This window comes from Morus notabilis, unplaced genomic scaffold, assembly GCF_000414095.1.
Source record: "Morus notabilis unplaced genomic scaffold, ASM41409v2 Scaffold160, whole genome shotgun sequence".
Classification (NCBI taxonomy): domain Eukaryota; kingdom Viridiplantae; phylum Streptophyta; class Magnoliopsida; order Rosales; family Moraceae; genus Morus; species Morus notabilis.
In genome coordinates this window covers 291,022-306,665 of record NW_010368035.1, presented here as the reverse complement: position 1 = coordinate 306,665, position 15,644 = coordinate 291,022, and the positions used below count along the sequence as shown (strand labels likewise).

Genomic DNA, 15,644 nt, shown 5'->3' with positions numbered 1-15,644 from the left:
ATTAAATAATATATTATTTGTTGTTCCATTATTAATATATTATATAACCAATTTTTGCTAATTAATTTTTAACTAAATGACTAATGACTATTTATTTTTCTATTTTTATTTTATTAATAAATTACAAATTTAATAATAAAAAACTAATTACAATTTATTACTTATCGTAGTTTGTAGATCATTTTTGTTTTTTACCTCAAAAGATATGAAGAAACATTATTAAAAATAACCAGGAAAACCAATCTCACCTAAAAAATATATATTAGTTTCTATTATTAAGTTTGTAATTTATTAATAAAAAATAGAAAATGGAAAATAGAAAATAAATAGTGATTAGTTTTTTTAGTTAAAAATTAATTGACAAAAATTGGTTATATAATATATTAATAATGGAATAACAAATAATATATTATTAAATAAATAAGCAATAATTAATATATGAATTATATAATATACTAATTATAATAAAAAGTTGAAAATAATAAACCATTTCTAAAATATAATCAAAACATAAAAATCAGGGTTGAACGTTTCAAATTGTGAGAGTTCAAGGTTTAAAATGCTAAAAATAAAGTTCAGAAGTGCTAAATTAAAATAGTTTAAGGTTTAAATTACAAAAAAAATAAAATAAAATTTAGGATTAAAAATGCCAAATTGGAAGAGTTCAGGGATATAGTGCTAATAACTCTATTTCTCAAGAGTCAAAAATTAAAATTTAAGTAGGTGGATTGTTTTTAATGAGGGTACAAAAGTCATTTGACAATTAATGTAGCATTGGAACTTGGACATTTAAAAAATGAGGTTATGAAAGTCGTTATATGTATTGACAATTAATTTAGTAATGTGACATAAACATTGTAACAAAAAGAACTTCACTACATGATATATTTAAAATAATGAAATTGAAATATGAAAATTATTTTGAAATATCATAATAATAACAAAACATTATAATCTTTAATTTTTCTGTTAATATTTAGAGAATTAACAAAATAAATTCAAACGTTGTTTTGGGAAATGATTTTAAGCAGGAAACAAAAAGGAGGGAAAATACTTGTTTGTACTTTTGGAAGTCTAATATGGGCAATAAAGTAATTGTACGAGTAGCACCTGACTTTCAAATTTCAATAACAGATCCATCGCTTCCGCTCGCCAATGCTTTCAAAAATCAGCGCACGCACACCCACAGTTGAGTCTCAAGGTCGAAGAGTTACCACTCCAAAATCAAGCATCAAAATTCAACCAATGCTTTTCAATACCAAGATTCGCACTTTAAACTGTTTAAACTTCCATTAGATCTTTCTAGAAATTAGGAACACTAAGAGAGAGATAGAGAGAGAGAGAGAATGGACTCCGATCTGTCGCTCATCGAAATCGCCGGCGATGATGATTCTCTACTTCAGCAGATCCCCGGCGACGGCATTTCGAATCTCAACACCAATCGCAACTTCGGCGCCGGCGACTACTTCCTGTGCTCTCCTCTGCAAGTCCCCAGGCCCAACGCCAAGCCAATTGGTTAGGTTTTCGCCTTTGCTTTTCGATTTTTGATTTTGAAATGAGAAATTGAATGGAATGTTGCTTAGTCTGACCTCTAATGGTTTCAATTCGCACCGTGCATTTTTTTTATTCGGATTCGATTTTAGTTCCTGATTCGGCGGATTCATCAATTTCGAGTAGTAAAATAGGGCTAGTTTCTTACGATTTCGGTTTTATCTTGTTCAAATGATTTAAGTGCCATTTCTTCGTAGAAATGGTGATATAATGACGACAACGAATGAAAAAACGACAATCTTTAAAAAGACGATAAATAACGTTGTAAACGACAGCTATATAAGACTGAAAGACCCTTCAAAGCGCCAGTTCGAGAACAAAGACAACAATTCTTAAACCGATAACAACAATATCTATAGCTTATCTAGAAAGGATAAGAGGTTTAACTGGGAGGGAGGTGGTATTTTTTTTTTTTCCCTTTTCTAGTAAAGGGAGAATATATTTTTGCATTATAAATCTCATGTTTTTAACTGTTTCTCAATGAAAATAACTTTTCTATCTAATTTACCTTTTAATATAATTTATTTCAAATATGTTCTTACTTAAAACATTTTTTCCCCATAGTCCTCTATTGCACCTCCTTTCTAAATTGATTTAGTATGATTAATTTCATGCAAAGTAAGAAATATTTTTTCTCACTAATTTGGATTTTGGAACGTGCTTGAGGCACGTCCACCATACTAGTAAAGATTATAAGTGACAACTACTTCAAAGCATAAGTTTATTTTTTATTTTATTTTTTTAAAATCATATCCTGCATAAACGTTGAGAACATTTTGATATTTCCTTATTATTTATTTATTTATTTTTTAATCTGTTCTAAGTGAAATTCACCACGACAGTTGGACACGCTATTGAAATACAGTAACTATAGTTGGACGTACTAGTGAATCGATTTTGAACCATGTTATGTGATAAATAATTGAAGGTTTCTATTGTTACTGTAAGCAATAGAGCTCATTTGCACTATTGATGATGTGTTTGTTTAATGTTTCGACATGAATTAAATTTTTTGCCACTTTCAAACTACAAATATGAAAATGAAATCAAAGCTTCTATAAACATGGATACTGTGTGAAAGAAGAAAAAGTAGCGTTTGCTAATCCATCTGATCATCCTGGAACAGGAGCTACTGCGGGGAATGAGGGTTTAGAAGATACAAAGCATTCATTCTATAGGGATGGTGTGAATAAAGAGAATTTTAATGTGGACAAAGCAGAAATGCTGAAACTCAGTATTGAGCCTCAACAAATGAAGAGGAAGAAGAAAGGTGGCGGGTACAATTTACGGAAGAGCTTGGCATGGGACCGGGCTTTCTTTACTGAAGAAGGTTTTGTGTGTGTGTGTGTGTGTTTATTTTTTTTTTTTTGGGGGGTTCAAATTGGTTTAAGTTTTCTTTTCCCTCCTTTTTGGGAAAAATTTAATTCAATCAATTATTCTTCCTTTTCTTTTGTCAGGTGTTCTGGATCCTATGGAGTTATCTATGATTAGTGGGAATTTTAGCAAGTCTAAAGGAGAAACTTTGTCAGCTATTCAGGAAGAAGAGACAAACTGTGCTAGTAATTCCTCTGATCTGCAGGCACTCGAAGAAAATTTATTCAAAAAGTTGCCAGCGACTACGTCAGAAAAATGGAGTAATGGTGGTACCTTATTGCCGAAGAAAAGAAACAATGAGGCTCCTAATTCAGTGGTTAGTATCAATCTTGAAGTTATACTTTTTCTTGTTATGAAGTCTTTACTTTTTACACTGTATTTTGATTTCAAATATTTTTTATTGCAAAGAAGGTGGGTGAGTTTAAAAGTTAACTTAAGGTGACATGATCCTCAGGCCACGTGCAAGGTGCTTTCAGCCCATGATGTCAACAGAAGGGGGTCAAAACGGAATGGTTGCCCACGACCTGTGGCTTCGTCTTCATATCCTTTGCATTAGGTTATATATAGAGATATATTGTGTCTTAGAAATTCTAGAGCTAGTTTTCTTTATTGACATTACAATGTGCACATTATGGAGTAGCTGACCTTGACTAATTTAAACTCTGAAAAGGCCTGCAAATTTGGTCACAACAACAACATCAGCAAAAGATTCAAAGGTTTCTAAATTACCAGTTCAAAAGACTCATTGTGCTTCCTCTAGGATTGCCAAGAGTACTTCTACACTAGTTGCAAGTGATTCAAAGCAGAATATGATAACTCGGCCTGGTATTCTTACAAGGATCTTGAATTGTATAATAAAATATGAAGTTTGAATTTTTGTACTCTATTTCAAGTTAAACTGTCATGTTCAGTCTAGATGTATGTCTAGCCTAATATGTTTATTCCTTTATGTTTTCTTCTGTTTTTTGTTTGTACAGCAGTGAATGCTCAGATAAATTCTGGACCAAGGGGTTCCTCAAACAATACCAAGAATGTGGTGAATAGTTCAAAATCTGGTCCTGTGGGCAAATCTTTAACTACTAAGACCTCTCTTAGGCAGGCTAAAAGAACTGTGGTGAGAATCCTATCTCTCATGTGTGAATTCTTCATCCTTTTTTTTTTTTTTTTGGGTGTGGTAGCTCTTAGAAGTGGTGAGATCACTAATCTTACACACTGTCACCATTTCTTGGACTGAAAGTAGTCAGCACCTTTTCTTGTTTAGGATCATTTAAATCTCAAGTTGACTATAACTGAAGTTTTCTGAGATATGAGAATGAATAACGTCTATTATTTACGATGAAAGATTACACCTATATATATACACGGTATTAGACCTAGAATCCCTACAAATCAGGATCTACAATATCTTCCTCAATAAATACAAATATTCCGGTATTTCTTAGGGAATAAAATCAGGAAACTACTTCCCTAGAAGTTAGGGATACGATTTAGCCTAGGTTGATTTTCTACAATAATAGTTGTGGTTCTTTTGTTGTCTATTACTTTCCTTGTGCAGCCTACCTCAGTAAAGTGTTCGCTTAGCAATGTACAGTTACAATTGAATACTGAAGCAAATGGTGACTTAGAGGTGATTCTCAATCCCCCACTTCCTTCAACTCGGCTTGCACCGAAAGTTCAAGATGATGTATCCAGCAAAACTGCAATACCTCTCCCTCAAACTGCTTGCCATACCAGTGTTAGCATGCAACGTACTCAACTCCAAATGGCAAAACCATCAGGTTTGCGGATGCCATCTCCATCCCTGGGATTCTTTGGTCAGGTATGATTACTCGAATTTTATTCAATAAAGGATAAACTCTTGCATCATGTACATCAATACAATAAACAATTTATGAGTTGCACTGTTCCACATGTCTGATTTCCTCCTTCTCCTCCTCCTCTTCTTCTTATTATTATTATTATTTTATTTTCATTGCAGTCAAAAGCTCCCCCTTTGCAGAATCCATCAAGGAGGAATTCTCAGCCATCCAATCTTTCTATGTCTGACACGTCCAACTTGAGGAATCTTGGTTCCCCAATTACAGTTTTTGAATCAAGGGCCCCACTTGCTCCGAGAAGTTTACCTGAAGTAATTAAAGACGGAGCAAGAACAGGAAATATTAAAGCCTCATGTGCAACCTCGGGGTGCTCAGTTCCATCTGCTATTAACCCTGCCTTGCATGAAATAGTGGAATCTGACTCACGAGTAAGTAATATGCAGAAGATGGAACAGAAAGTGCAATGCAACGATAATGTTTCTAAAGCCATAAAAGGTCAAAAAGAGTTTGACAGTACTTTTGTCAGCATAGATCACCAAATTCTTGGACAAACAGGACAATGTACCAGTAAATCAACTTCTCAAATAGAAGATCTAATGCAGCAGAGAAATGATGACGACTTTTTGCAGACAGGAACCCTTCAACAGGTGGACAAGTATGACACGAACATGAAAGTTGTTGATGACAGTGCGATGAGTACTAAAGGGAGTGAAATAGAAGAAAATCCAGACCTTACATCCCATTCTAGCTCCGCATCAGAAGTTACAGCTTTTTCTGTGAAAAGTAATATTAATGATCACCTGTTTGCAGAAGACAAACCGTCCTATTTGTCAATTGAGGATCATGGTGTTTCTTCAAAGATCAATGTTGGAAAGTGCAACGTCAGTGAATCATGTGGGGAACAAGCTGAGATGATGGATGCCTTATCTTGTGAAGCCGGTCCAATTTCCAGCAGCGAGATGCTTCAGAACAATGTTGCAAATATCAGTTCAGAAGTCCAAAACAATAGTGTAACTGAAATTGAAAAGTCTGATGCACCTTCTCCTCTTAGGTCCATAGAGCAGAAAAATGATGGTACTAACTCCCTTCAAAAAGTGGGGGCACAATTAAATTTAGAAGATGCAGGTGTGCAGTCACCGGATGCCAACACAACAGTTGAAAGCAGCAAAAGTTACATAAGCACCTTGATAACTAATCAGCACGAGGTGGTTGTTAGCGATGCTGTGGAGAAACCTGAATATCTAGAGTTTTCAAAGTGTCTCCTTACGACAGAACATGCTTTGCGGGATCAGGTTATGTTGCAGGTTGATGATTGCTTATTAGGTGGAAAAAGCTTTTTCCCTGAAGAATCAAAGCTGGAAAATAATATTCAATCTGATGAACCGAAAGGTACCGATGCTTGTGAAAGTGAGTTTAAAAGGTCCAGCAGCCCTTGTCTCATACTAGTTTCTATGCAAGATTGTGGATCGGATACAGCTAAGCTGGTGGAGCGTAAAAACCTTGAGGATATTCTGCTCGTTTCTGTTGACAGCGAACCAGTAGTTGAGAATTACAACCAGGATGCTCAGTTTCAGAATGACGTTCAGCTCCATGGCCATTCTACTTCCGTGGAACTGGAAAACATGGATGAAGATCACCTCACAGATGCAGTGAGTGCCGAAGATGTTAATGTCACTTGCCAGAGAAGTGGACACTTTGGTGGAAGTGGAAACTTTGGTGAAAGTGAACGAGAAGTTCCTTATATCACATGTGAACCAAGTCTTAAAGTGCAAGTTGAAGGTGATTCTTGGATAAATCATACACCCAAGCATGATGATGCAGAAGACAAAAAGATCAATTTATCAGTTGAAAGTTCTTGCCGTAATACTAATTTAAAGCCTGAAGATAAACTTTCTCTTGATTATGATCATTCTTCAATGGGGAAAATTTATTTGTTAAGAGGTGAAAATGATGTTAGCAAGCACCAGGAAGAGCAAGATGAGCAGGTAATGCCTTGCTTTTCTGAAGCTGATAGAATACCTCACGAGGAGAAACAGAGTCTAGAGGCTCATTGCTTGTTCCATTATCTTGAAAAGCCCCAGAAATCACAAGATGGGAACAACACAGATGTTTACCTGGAAGTCAGTGTTCATGATGGAAGTGGATTGGAAAGTCTGGGTCAAGCATTGAAGGAATCCGAGGCTGCTAATTGCATGATGGGGGAGCCAGATGGGAACTCCGATCTTCAAGATCCAGTTAATCAAATTCCCATCACAGATGTTGACCTGGAAGTCGGTGTTCATGATGGAAGTGGATTGGAAAGTCTGGGTCAAGCATTGAAGGAATCCAAGGCTGCTAATTGCATGAAGGGGGAGCCAGATGGGAACTCCGATCTTCAAGATCCAGTTAATCAAATAAACAAAGTTCTTCTTGCAAGTGTTCCTGGCGTTAGTTTGGATCATGTGTCTCTGGTGGACAACAGCGCTGAAGTTTTATGTGAGGAAATTGATTTTGAGAATGTTCTCAAAGAACGTGATGAGGGACCTATAGTACATATTGATGGTCTTGATGTGAACAAAAATGCCGAGTCCTTAGAAGTGGAAGTTGCAGCGACCAGTTCCCTTGAGATTGCGCTGTCTGTTGAGAATATGCGGTGTGTTACGAAGTGTAGACATGAAAATGAGCTCAGCAAGGAAGCTAATTCTCCGAAGTCTTATTTAGATCCAAATGTAAGCAACAACCAAGAATCTGTCAATTGCACACATGACATTGAACAGCAACACGAGCTAGAAAACACCCTGCCCACAGAAGATCAGGATGTAACAAAAAAACGGTGCGTATCTCTATTTAATGTTCATTTCATTTGCTTTATCTGTTACTTAACTATTAAAGATTTTATGAATCTTAAATATTGCTGTCTTTCTTTTCAGCGAAAATACTGGGATCGAAAAGAAGCAAGATATTCTGGTTAAACCTCCACCATATGCTACTCCATTTTCAGACGAATGGTTTGCGGCTTTTGAAGCTGCTGGAGAGGTAAGATATGTTCTATATATGACACATGCAGGCTTGGATGACTTAAGATATTGTTCCATTTATGACACATGCAGGCTTGGATGACTCAGACTGTGTTTGGTTCTTTGTTTGTATTCTTGATTTATTTCTAGTAAGATATTGATGTTATACAAATTTGGATGCAGGAGATCTTAACCATGAAAACTGGTGCCGTACAAAATTCACCCCAAGACAGGTCACCCGAACCAGGTCCTTGGTCGCCGGTAAGTTCTATTTCCTGTATAATCATTTCAACCAAATTACTGAACACACTAATTTTGACCAATTTTATACAAAAATAAAATATATATAATTGAGTGAAAATAATGATATGTATGTATGTATATATATATATTTTTTTGGTTGGAAAAATATCGTGATTCTCATGGGTGAAAATAATGATCTTGGTGATACAAAAACCAGTATATAATTCACTGAAAAACCAGTAGTCATGATCACTGATGTCTGTGTGTTTTCAAACCGAGATGGTAAAGACTCTGGTGCTTTTTTTTATTTTATTTACTTTTTTTTGGTAATCTTTTTATATACTCGAGTCGAGTATTTTGTTAGTTATTTATTTATATTAGCTAATAATTGAGATTTGGGAATTCATTTGCCATGTGTGTTAACTACTAACATGTTTTTATTGTTTTTGGTTTACAGGTGAAACGAAAGCTTAATCAAGAAATCGGGCCATTTGATTGTACAAAATACACCAACACGAATCAATGACTGACTTTTTATCTTAGCGGCTAACCAAGATTTTTTTTGTTTTTTCCGACTTTTCGTTTTGGCTAGAACCTTATGGCCTTCTCTAATTTTGGGCAAATGTAAATCATATTGTTGCCCCCAAAAGTCTTCATTCAACTTTTTCCCTGCCCATAATGATACTCGATATAATGTGTAAACTTTACAACGTGTGTGGCTCAGCTTGTTGCTGAAGAACTTGTTTCTGGTTGATTAAGTGAGGACAGGTTGGGAAAAATTATTTTAATGTGGACAAATTAGAAGGAATTAAAAAAAAGGGACCTTTTCTAACATATTAGTAGGTTAAGTTTTATGTCTGTTGAATCTGCATAAAATCACGTAAAAGTAAAAAAAATATGTAGATTCAACTGTTAAAAAATTTGATCTATCGGTACGTCAAGCGTATTAGAAATTTTTTAAAAAAAATGAGATTTTATATTTAAGAAAAGAAAAAAGTACAAAATGACAAAATAGATGGATGAAAGATTTGAGTGGTAACTAAACAAAACTAACTTGTAATAAATAAAACATAGACTAAAATGCATGCAAACGTGTGCTTTGATTGAATATTGTATATTAGATAAGTATATAACATATATATGAGAAAAAAAGATTTGCTCGAGATAAAGAGGAAAAAAAAAAGTTTAATAAGGACGCATTTGAACATATATATGAGAAAAAAAGATTTGCTCGAGATAAAGAGGAAAAAAAAAGTTTAATAAGGACGCATTTGAGATAATATTTCAATAAAGCAATTCGAAAAAAGAAAAGGTTACACACAAAGACCACGTTGCATAAAATCATATTTTAAAGAATGTAAGAAAAATTCTTTTTTAAAAAAAAAATATATATTCAATAAAGCAATTCGAAAAAAGAAAAGGTTACACACAAAGACCACGTTGCATAAAATCATATTTTAAAGAATGTAAGAAAAATTCTTTAAAAAAAAAATATATATATATTATATGTACAATTCGGTTCGATGCGTTTAATCCAATGCGCATTAATACTGAATAGGATTAAACCAGAACATATAAAAAGCGCATGCCTCCAAACTCCAAATAGTCTTCTTCTTCTTCTTCAAGATTTTGCTGTAATCTTTGTTAGTACTGCTAGTGATCAAAGTTTCTCAAGAACTATGGCGTCTCCTAAACTTGTTCTCTATTCTAAACTTCTGTCCCTCGTTGAGCTGAAACTGACCCCTTATAGTGCGAGAATGATCATTTCTTTATGGTCCTCCATGGACGACATTTTCTCAGTAAACATAGTCGGAAGAATCTCTTCCTTGTCCGACATATTGTTGTCCATTTACGCCGATGAAGCGATGATCCTCCTCAAATCGTTATACTTGGAATCGGAGTTTCCCCACGGTTCAATCACTTACACCGATAATCTCCTCGGCAATTACAAGCACTACTTTGGTAATTTCTTCTATGATCAGAATTACAAGGGTCCTTTTAAAGAGACCATTGAACGCAAGGAGAAAGAGGACTTCCGCGGCGTAATTATTGTTCCTCCAGATCAAAAATCACGAAAGCATAATGATGGAGATTACATGTTGTTCCCTCCGAGGGTGGAGGTGAAATCAATTCTTAAAACGCAAGAAAATCAAGAAATTGACGGTTCTGATTCACTTGACAACAACAACAACGACAAGAAAGTTCAAAGGAGTGCTTTGACGCCAAGATTGTTTCTTTACGAGGTATATATTATAGACTATAGTAACTTATAAAGCGTGCATGATTACATTACATTTCCTTTCCTTTTCTTTTAATTGATATAAACAAGTATTACTGGTTATCAGGCGTTATGGGGATTGCATCAAATCCATTATTAACTGAAAATAACGAGCAGAGAAGATGGGTCACTTTTATGCGTTCGTGTACGTCAAGTAGTCTGAGGATTGGATTGAAAGGATACTAGGAAGGAACACGGAAGGAATTAAGCTTTACGGTGTTAGTACGGAAGATCCGTTCGTCTGACTCAGGGCACCATTTGAGACATAATCGGAGTGTTTTTGTTCTTCTTCAACTTTTTTTTTTTCCCCTTCTTCTTTTATGAACTTTCGAAATTTAAGTTCATAAGTTGGGCAATTTTTCTAAGATTAGCAAAAGTTCAGAACTTGATTATTTATTCGTTGTTTGGAAGTAATTGGCCCCGTTTAGAACATAAGTTGATTGTTTATTAATTATTATTTTTTAGAACATAAGTTCTTGAGACATAATCGGAGTGTTTTTGTTCTTCTTCAACTTTTTTTTTTTCCCCTTCTTCTTTTATGAACTTTCGAAATTTAAGTTCATAAGTTGGGCAATTTTTCTAAGATTAGCAAAAGTTCAGAACGTGATTATTTATTAGTTGTTTGGAAGTTGGCCCCGTTTAGAACATAAGTTGATTGTTTATTATTTTTCTTTTTTAGAACATAAGTTGGCCCCGTTTAGCAAGTGGGCGAGTGGGGACACCCGGATCCATCCGATTTACAGAAGTAACAAAAAGATAAGGGTTAATTATGTAATTACAACTCCTAATTTTAATTATTTCTCTATTTGTATATATGTTTTTAGAAACTACAACAATCTTTTGAATTTAAAATAATTATTTTGATTTCATCCCTCACGTAATTTATAAACCAAAAAATTAGGGTGAAACGATATAACTACCATTAAATGAAAAAAAAATTGTTTTGTAGATTCAAAAAAAAAAAAAAAAAAGGAAAACCCTAAAACAAAAAAAAATATATATCTTCTCAGATTTTTCTCAAAAGCAAAAAATATATTTTTTGTAAATAAATTAGGTCCAATTAAGTTTATCTTTTCCCTTTATTTTTCATATATACAGTACTTTTTTTTAGTACATTATCTAGAATATATTTGAATTCCTCCGGGTGTCAAAGAGTTTTAGCAAGGATTCGTAATAATACTAAATAATGTAGCGGTTGTCTATTTAAACCACAATCACCTCATGAAATTCATTCTAATAATAATCTTTCCTCTTTCCATTCTTCTTACGTACTACTATATTTTTTGTAAATAAATTAGGTCCAATTAAGTTGATCTTTTCCCTTTATTTTTCATATATGCAGTACTTTTTTTTAGTACATTATCTGGAATATATTTGAGTTCCTCCGGGTGTCAAAGAGTTTATTTCCTTGAAAAAAAAAAGAGTTTTAGTTCCACAAGGACTCGTAATAACCACTATTTAAACCACAATCACCTCATGAAATTCATTCTAATTCTAATCTTTCCTCTTTCCATTCTTCTCACGTACTATTTTGTATGAAAATAAGTAATGGATTCCCTCTCTAGTGATCTCACTTCTGAAATGCTGGAGCATAGCCTTGACGGGCAAGTATATGCTCGGCTTGTAGGCAGCGTAGGATTTGACAAAGAATCAACCAAGGGAATTCTAGCCTTCTGGAATTGGCTTGAAAGCTGTGGCTACTCTAAGGTTGTCGCTAGTATTTCTTCTTTATCCGACTTCATGCTATGCGCATTAGCGAAAGAGGCGATTCGATGCATCAAATTTCTAAGAAGAGGGATTCTACCCTTACCTTATCAGTCGGATGACTTCCAACTTCTATTCTCGCCGGTCTTTATTAATAGCGGCGATTTTTCGTTTTGTTTTCTGAGAGAGAAATATGTAGAGAGAGAAAGTGCCTTGGCCAAGATGGACTTTCTAGTCAAGTGTGTGTTCAAGTATGCTTTTAGTGACATAATAGTTGATCAAAAAGTTAGTACGCTTAAACTACCATCTCTTCTGGAGGAAGAAGATCAAATGGGGGCTCAGCTTTCTTGTTCGAATGTCTTTCGGATATTGTCCTCCTACAAGGAATATCCACCTCCTGAATAACAACTCATGTATAGACTTCTTTTACTTGTACATTAAACTGCCATTCAATCATTAAATGCAAGTTTTGTTGGTTTTGTTATTTTTAGTATAATTTTGTTATTTTTATTTTATACTAATTTTGAAATGTGCTCCGCACTTATTACTGTGTTAGAGACACTTAAAAAATTTATTGTTTACCGAATAATGATAAATTTATTTATACAACTATTTAAGAATTTTTAAATCTTTAACTCTTTTATATATTGTTAGATATATGGACGAGTTAGGGAGGACCTTGCTAAAATCTCATTTGAACTCTTTCAGGAATCAATGCAAAAAAATTTTAAGAACCGCTATGGTGCGACGCGGTATACCTTCATATATGCGTCATTCGTTGCCCTGAACTTTTATATTTCATCGGGTTTAGTCGTTCTGTTAGATCATCTCCAATACAAATGCTAATGTCAATTGTATATTTACTATCAAAAAGTGTGATATGGTATGATATTTTAATTTTTGTTCTAATTCATAATGCTATTTGAAATGCTAAATCTACTTTTTCTCATATAGTATATGAGAAATTTGACAAAATAAATAGCATTGCAGTGAAGAGAATTTTTTATACTCAAATGCTTAATATACTATTAGCACATTAATTACAGTATTGCATTAGAGATGTTCTTAAATTTAGTAACGGGATTGTCCATGTGATCATCACACGGGATGTAAATGAAGGGTAGTATGGTAAACATCAAAGCTGCGGAGTTTAATCATTTTTTTTTTTTTTTTTTGTTCCAACAAACAAAAACAGAAACAAACCCAAAATGTCTATTGAAAGACCGAACTGGTGATGGGACTTCTAATTCTCAAACTTGGGCGTAAAGGAAATAAAATGGTCAAGCGAAAAACAGAGGACGCAAAAAAGAAACACAAGTGCGGGTGATGGAGAGCAAATTACGATCACATTCTTGTCATAATGAAAACAAAAGGTTCTTCATTAGCACAATACCATTGAAATTACCGTAATGATCACTTTTTAATCCCCATTTTTTTTAATAATTGATTATCACATTATTGTCGTAACAAACAAGTAATATTTATTTTATGCATTCCATTTAATCGATCAATAATACACAATAACACAAGGCCATTCCTTGTTTTTGCCACAAAGATTATATTAAAAAAAGTACTCAAGAATCATGATCAAACAAATGTGATTTTTGGTTATATAACGATCATAATCATAAGGAAACAATATTTACCATATGAAAGCAAAAACTCACAATAAGTTGCCATTAATAAAAAAAAAAAAACAAAAAAACAAAATGATCATAATCAGTGTTGTTTCGTTTCCTCTAATCTTGAATGATCCGTTGTTAGTAATTTATCAAATTTAATTAAAATTAAGTTGCCAAAAGCAAAACTAAATACACAATCAAATTTCACATGGTTCGGTATACACCTACATCCATGGACCACGCCCAGCTATTGACCAATTCACTAAATCTCAACGATTACATACACCAATTAGACTTAGAATCAACTCAATGTATTTGCCAAGTGAGCACCACCGTCTTCAATGTCTACACACTTGAACCCCTTTCAAATTACAAACCGTCCTCTCCCCAAGACCACTAATTTTTCTCCCGAACAATGATGATTGGTTGAATTCCCTGCAAATTGTGAAAACAGCAAATTCTTCTCTCAAAGCACGTTAAGTGTGGACTTCCCAAGACATAATGTGTAAATGCCCTAAGAAGCCATCAATTGCATCTGATTTGAGACTCATATAGAGCAATACAAAATCTTATCTCAAATCTTGGATCATAATCTCTCAAAATTTAAATATTTCAAAATATGTTCCACAATTTGTTGCAACATATAATATGCGACATTATCTAATTCCGATTTTTAAATTAAAAAAGACTCAATGTTCAAAGAGATTGTATGGGACAAAAAGTGACTCCGGATAAAAAGAAAATAAAAAAAATACCACTGTCATATAGCTATAAATTTTCAACACTGAGCTGAATAAAAGTGATTAACTCGTGTTAAGAAGAAAAAAAATGGAGATCAATATCTAGTGTTTCGGCCACTATTCTATGGAGACATCTATTTAGAAAGCAATAAAATGCCAGAACAACATAGCAAATAATTGAGTCGGCACATTATATAAATAGCTGCTAAAATTGTACTTCCAGATAAAAAAGTATAATTGAATCAAAAGCATTTGACTCCCATCTTTTGGCTTTATCAACACAAATCTCTCTACTAATATTGAGCATTACAGATCAGAGAGAGAATTTTCATCCCTACTCTTGTGAACATTATTTTGGTATTTATAGATGGTAAAACGTACTAGAAAACAACCAAAATTTTGTAGACCTAACATAACAAACACCCAGTACACACTACCAAGCGTCCCTTTAGTTATATCATCCGGTAACTATCTAATAACTCTCCGAAAGAAATCGATTAGAGCCGAGCTTAAGCAGTAAGCTATGGCAATTACAGTTGACCCCATAGCAGTTGCTGTGCTTTTAAGTGATACAGGAAATTCTTGGTAGTAGAGATCAACTTATCCAGGGAAATGAAATGCTGTCTCCAATTCAAACCGAAACCGTGGAAACAGCCATATGGCCAAACATGGGCGCCAAATTAGGGTCACGGTTAAGTGCCACTTTGAGGCGTTTTGACTCCAGAAGCGCTGAGACCGCCATGAAAAGCAAGTTCATCGCGTGGCCTACTTCGATTCATTGGAGAGGTGTTAGAGATCAACCAGTCTCGTTCTGCCACATGGAAAAGAGTAAACGATCAATTAGTATGACAAATATGGAACTGGATATAAAGACTAGTACTTGGAAAGACCCTGCTAGGATTTTGAAGTCTGAACTGAGGTGGCGATCCATGGTTAGAGCTTGGAGGACTGTTAGGCTGCCTTGGTCTGCTATTGGAGTGCTCAAAGATAATGCTGGATGACCACAGTGGGAGAATTCTTATGGGAGCTTTTAGATCTTCTACTTCACTTTTTAGTAATTGTTTTTGTTTTTGTTTTCAATAACGCAAGACACTATTGGTCATGAAGATAGAAAAACAAAGACCATATTATGACTTTCATAAAAAAGAAGAAGAGAAGGATCATATTATGAACATATTCATACTTTTACTTTTACATTTTTTTTTTTGGGTGTTTTGAGATGTTATTTTTAGCATGAGAAGCGTTTTAATTAGATTTATTAATTATTGTATTTCTATAAATCAAATAAAATTAAAATCGGAGTGGCGGCATCAAAGAGT

At 34.0% G+C, this 15,644-nt stretch overlaps 2 protein-coding genes across 2 annotated transcripts; both read left to right on the top strand.

Moving 5' to 3' along the window:
- The first annotated feature begins 1,182 nt into the window (after positions 1-1,182).
- Positions 1,183-3,495, top strand: LOC112094614. The gene is made up of 4 exons (XM_024176025.1): positions 1,183-1,515; positions 2,678-2,881; positions 3,009-3,241; positions 3,380-3,495. Exons 1-4 carry the CDS (start codon positions 1,347-1,349, stop codon positions 3,479-3,481), a joined length of 708 nt encoding a protein of 235 aa, XP_024031793.1. The 5' UTR covers positions 1,183-1,346; the 3' UTR covers positions 3,482-3,495.
- A 239-nt stretch (positions 3,496-3,734) lies between these two features.
- LOC21394483 lies at positions 3,735-8,796 on the top strand. The gene is made up of 7 exons (XM_024176028.1): positions 3,735-3,750; positions 3,903-4,039; positions 4,481-4,744; positions 4,904-7,554; positions 7,652-7,757; positions 7,922-7,999; positions 8,439-8,796. Exons 1-7 carry the CDS (start codon positions 3,735-3,737, stop codon positions 8,505-8,507), a joined length of 3,321 nt encoding a protein of 1,106 aa, XP_024031796.1. The 3' UTR covers positions 8,508-8,796.
- Positions 8,797-15,644: the final 6,848 nt, after the last annotated feature.

Coding starts and splice junctions, on each gene's coding strand:
- LOC21394483 (XM_024176028.1), top strand. Junction 4,745..4,903: donor CCCTGGGATTCTTTGGTCAG/GTATGATTACTC, acceptor TTTTCATTGCAG/TCAAAAGCTCCCCCTTTGCA. Junction 8,000..8,438: donor AACCAGGTCCTTGGTCGCCG/GTAAGTTCTATT, acceptor TTTGGTTTACAG/GTGAAACGAAAGCTTAATCA.
- LOC112094614 (XM_024176025.1), top strand. CDS start 1,347: ATGGACTCCGATCTGTCGCTCATCGAAATCGCCGGCGATGATGATTCT. Junction 1,516..2,677: donor GCCCAACGCCAAGCCAATTG/GTTAGGTTTTCG, acceptor ATCCTGGAACAG/GAGCTACTGCGGGGAATGAG. Junction 3,242..3,379: donor ATGAGGCTCCTAATTCAGTG/GTTAGTATCAAT, acceptor CATGATCCTCAG/GCCACGTGCAAGGTGCTTTC.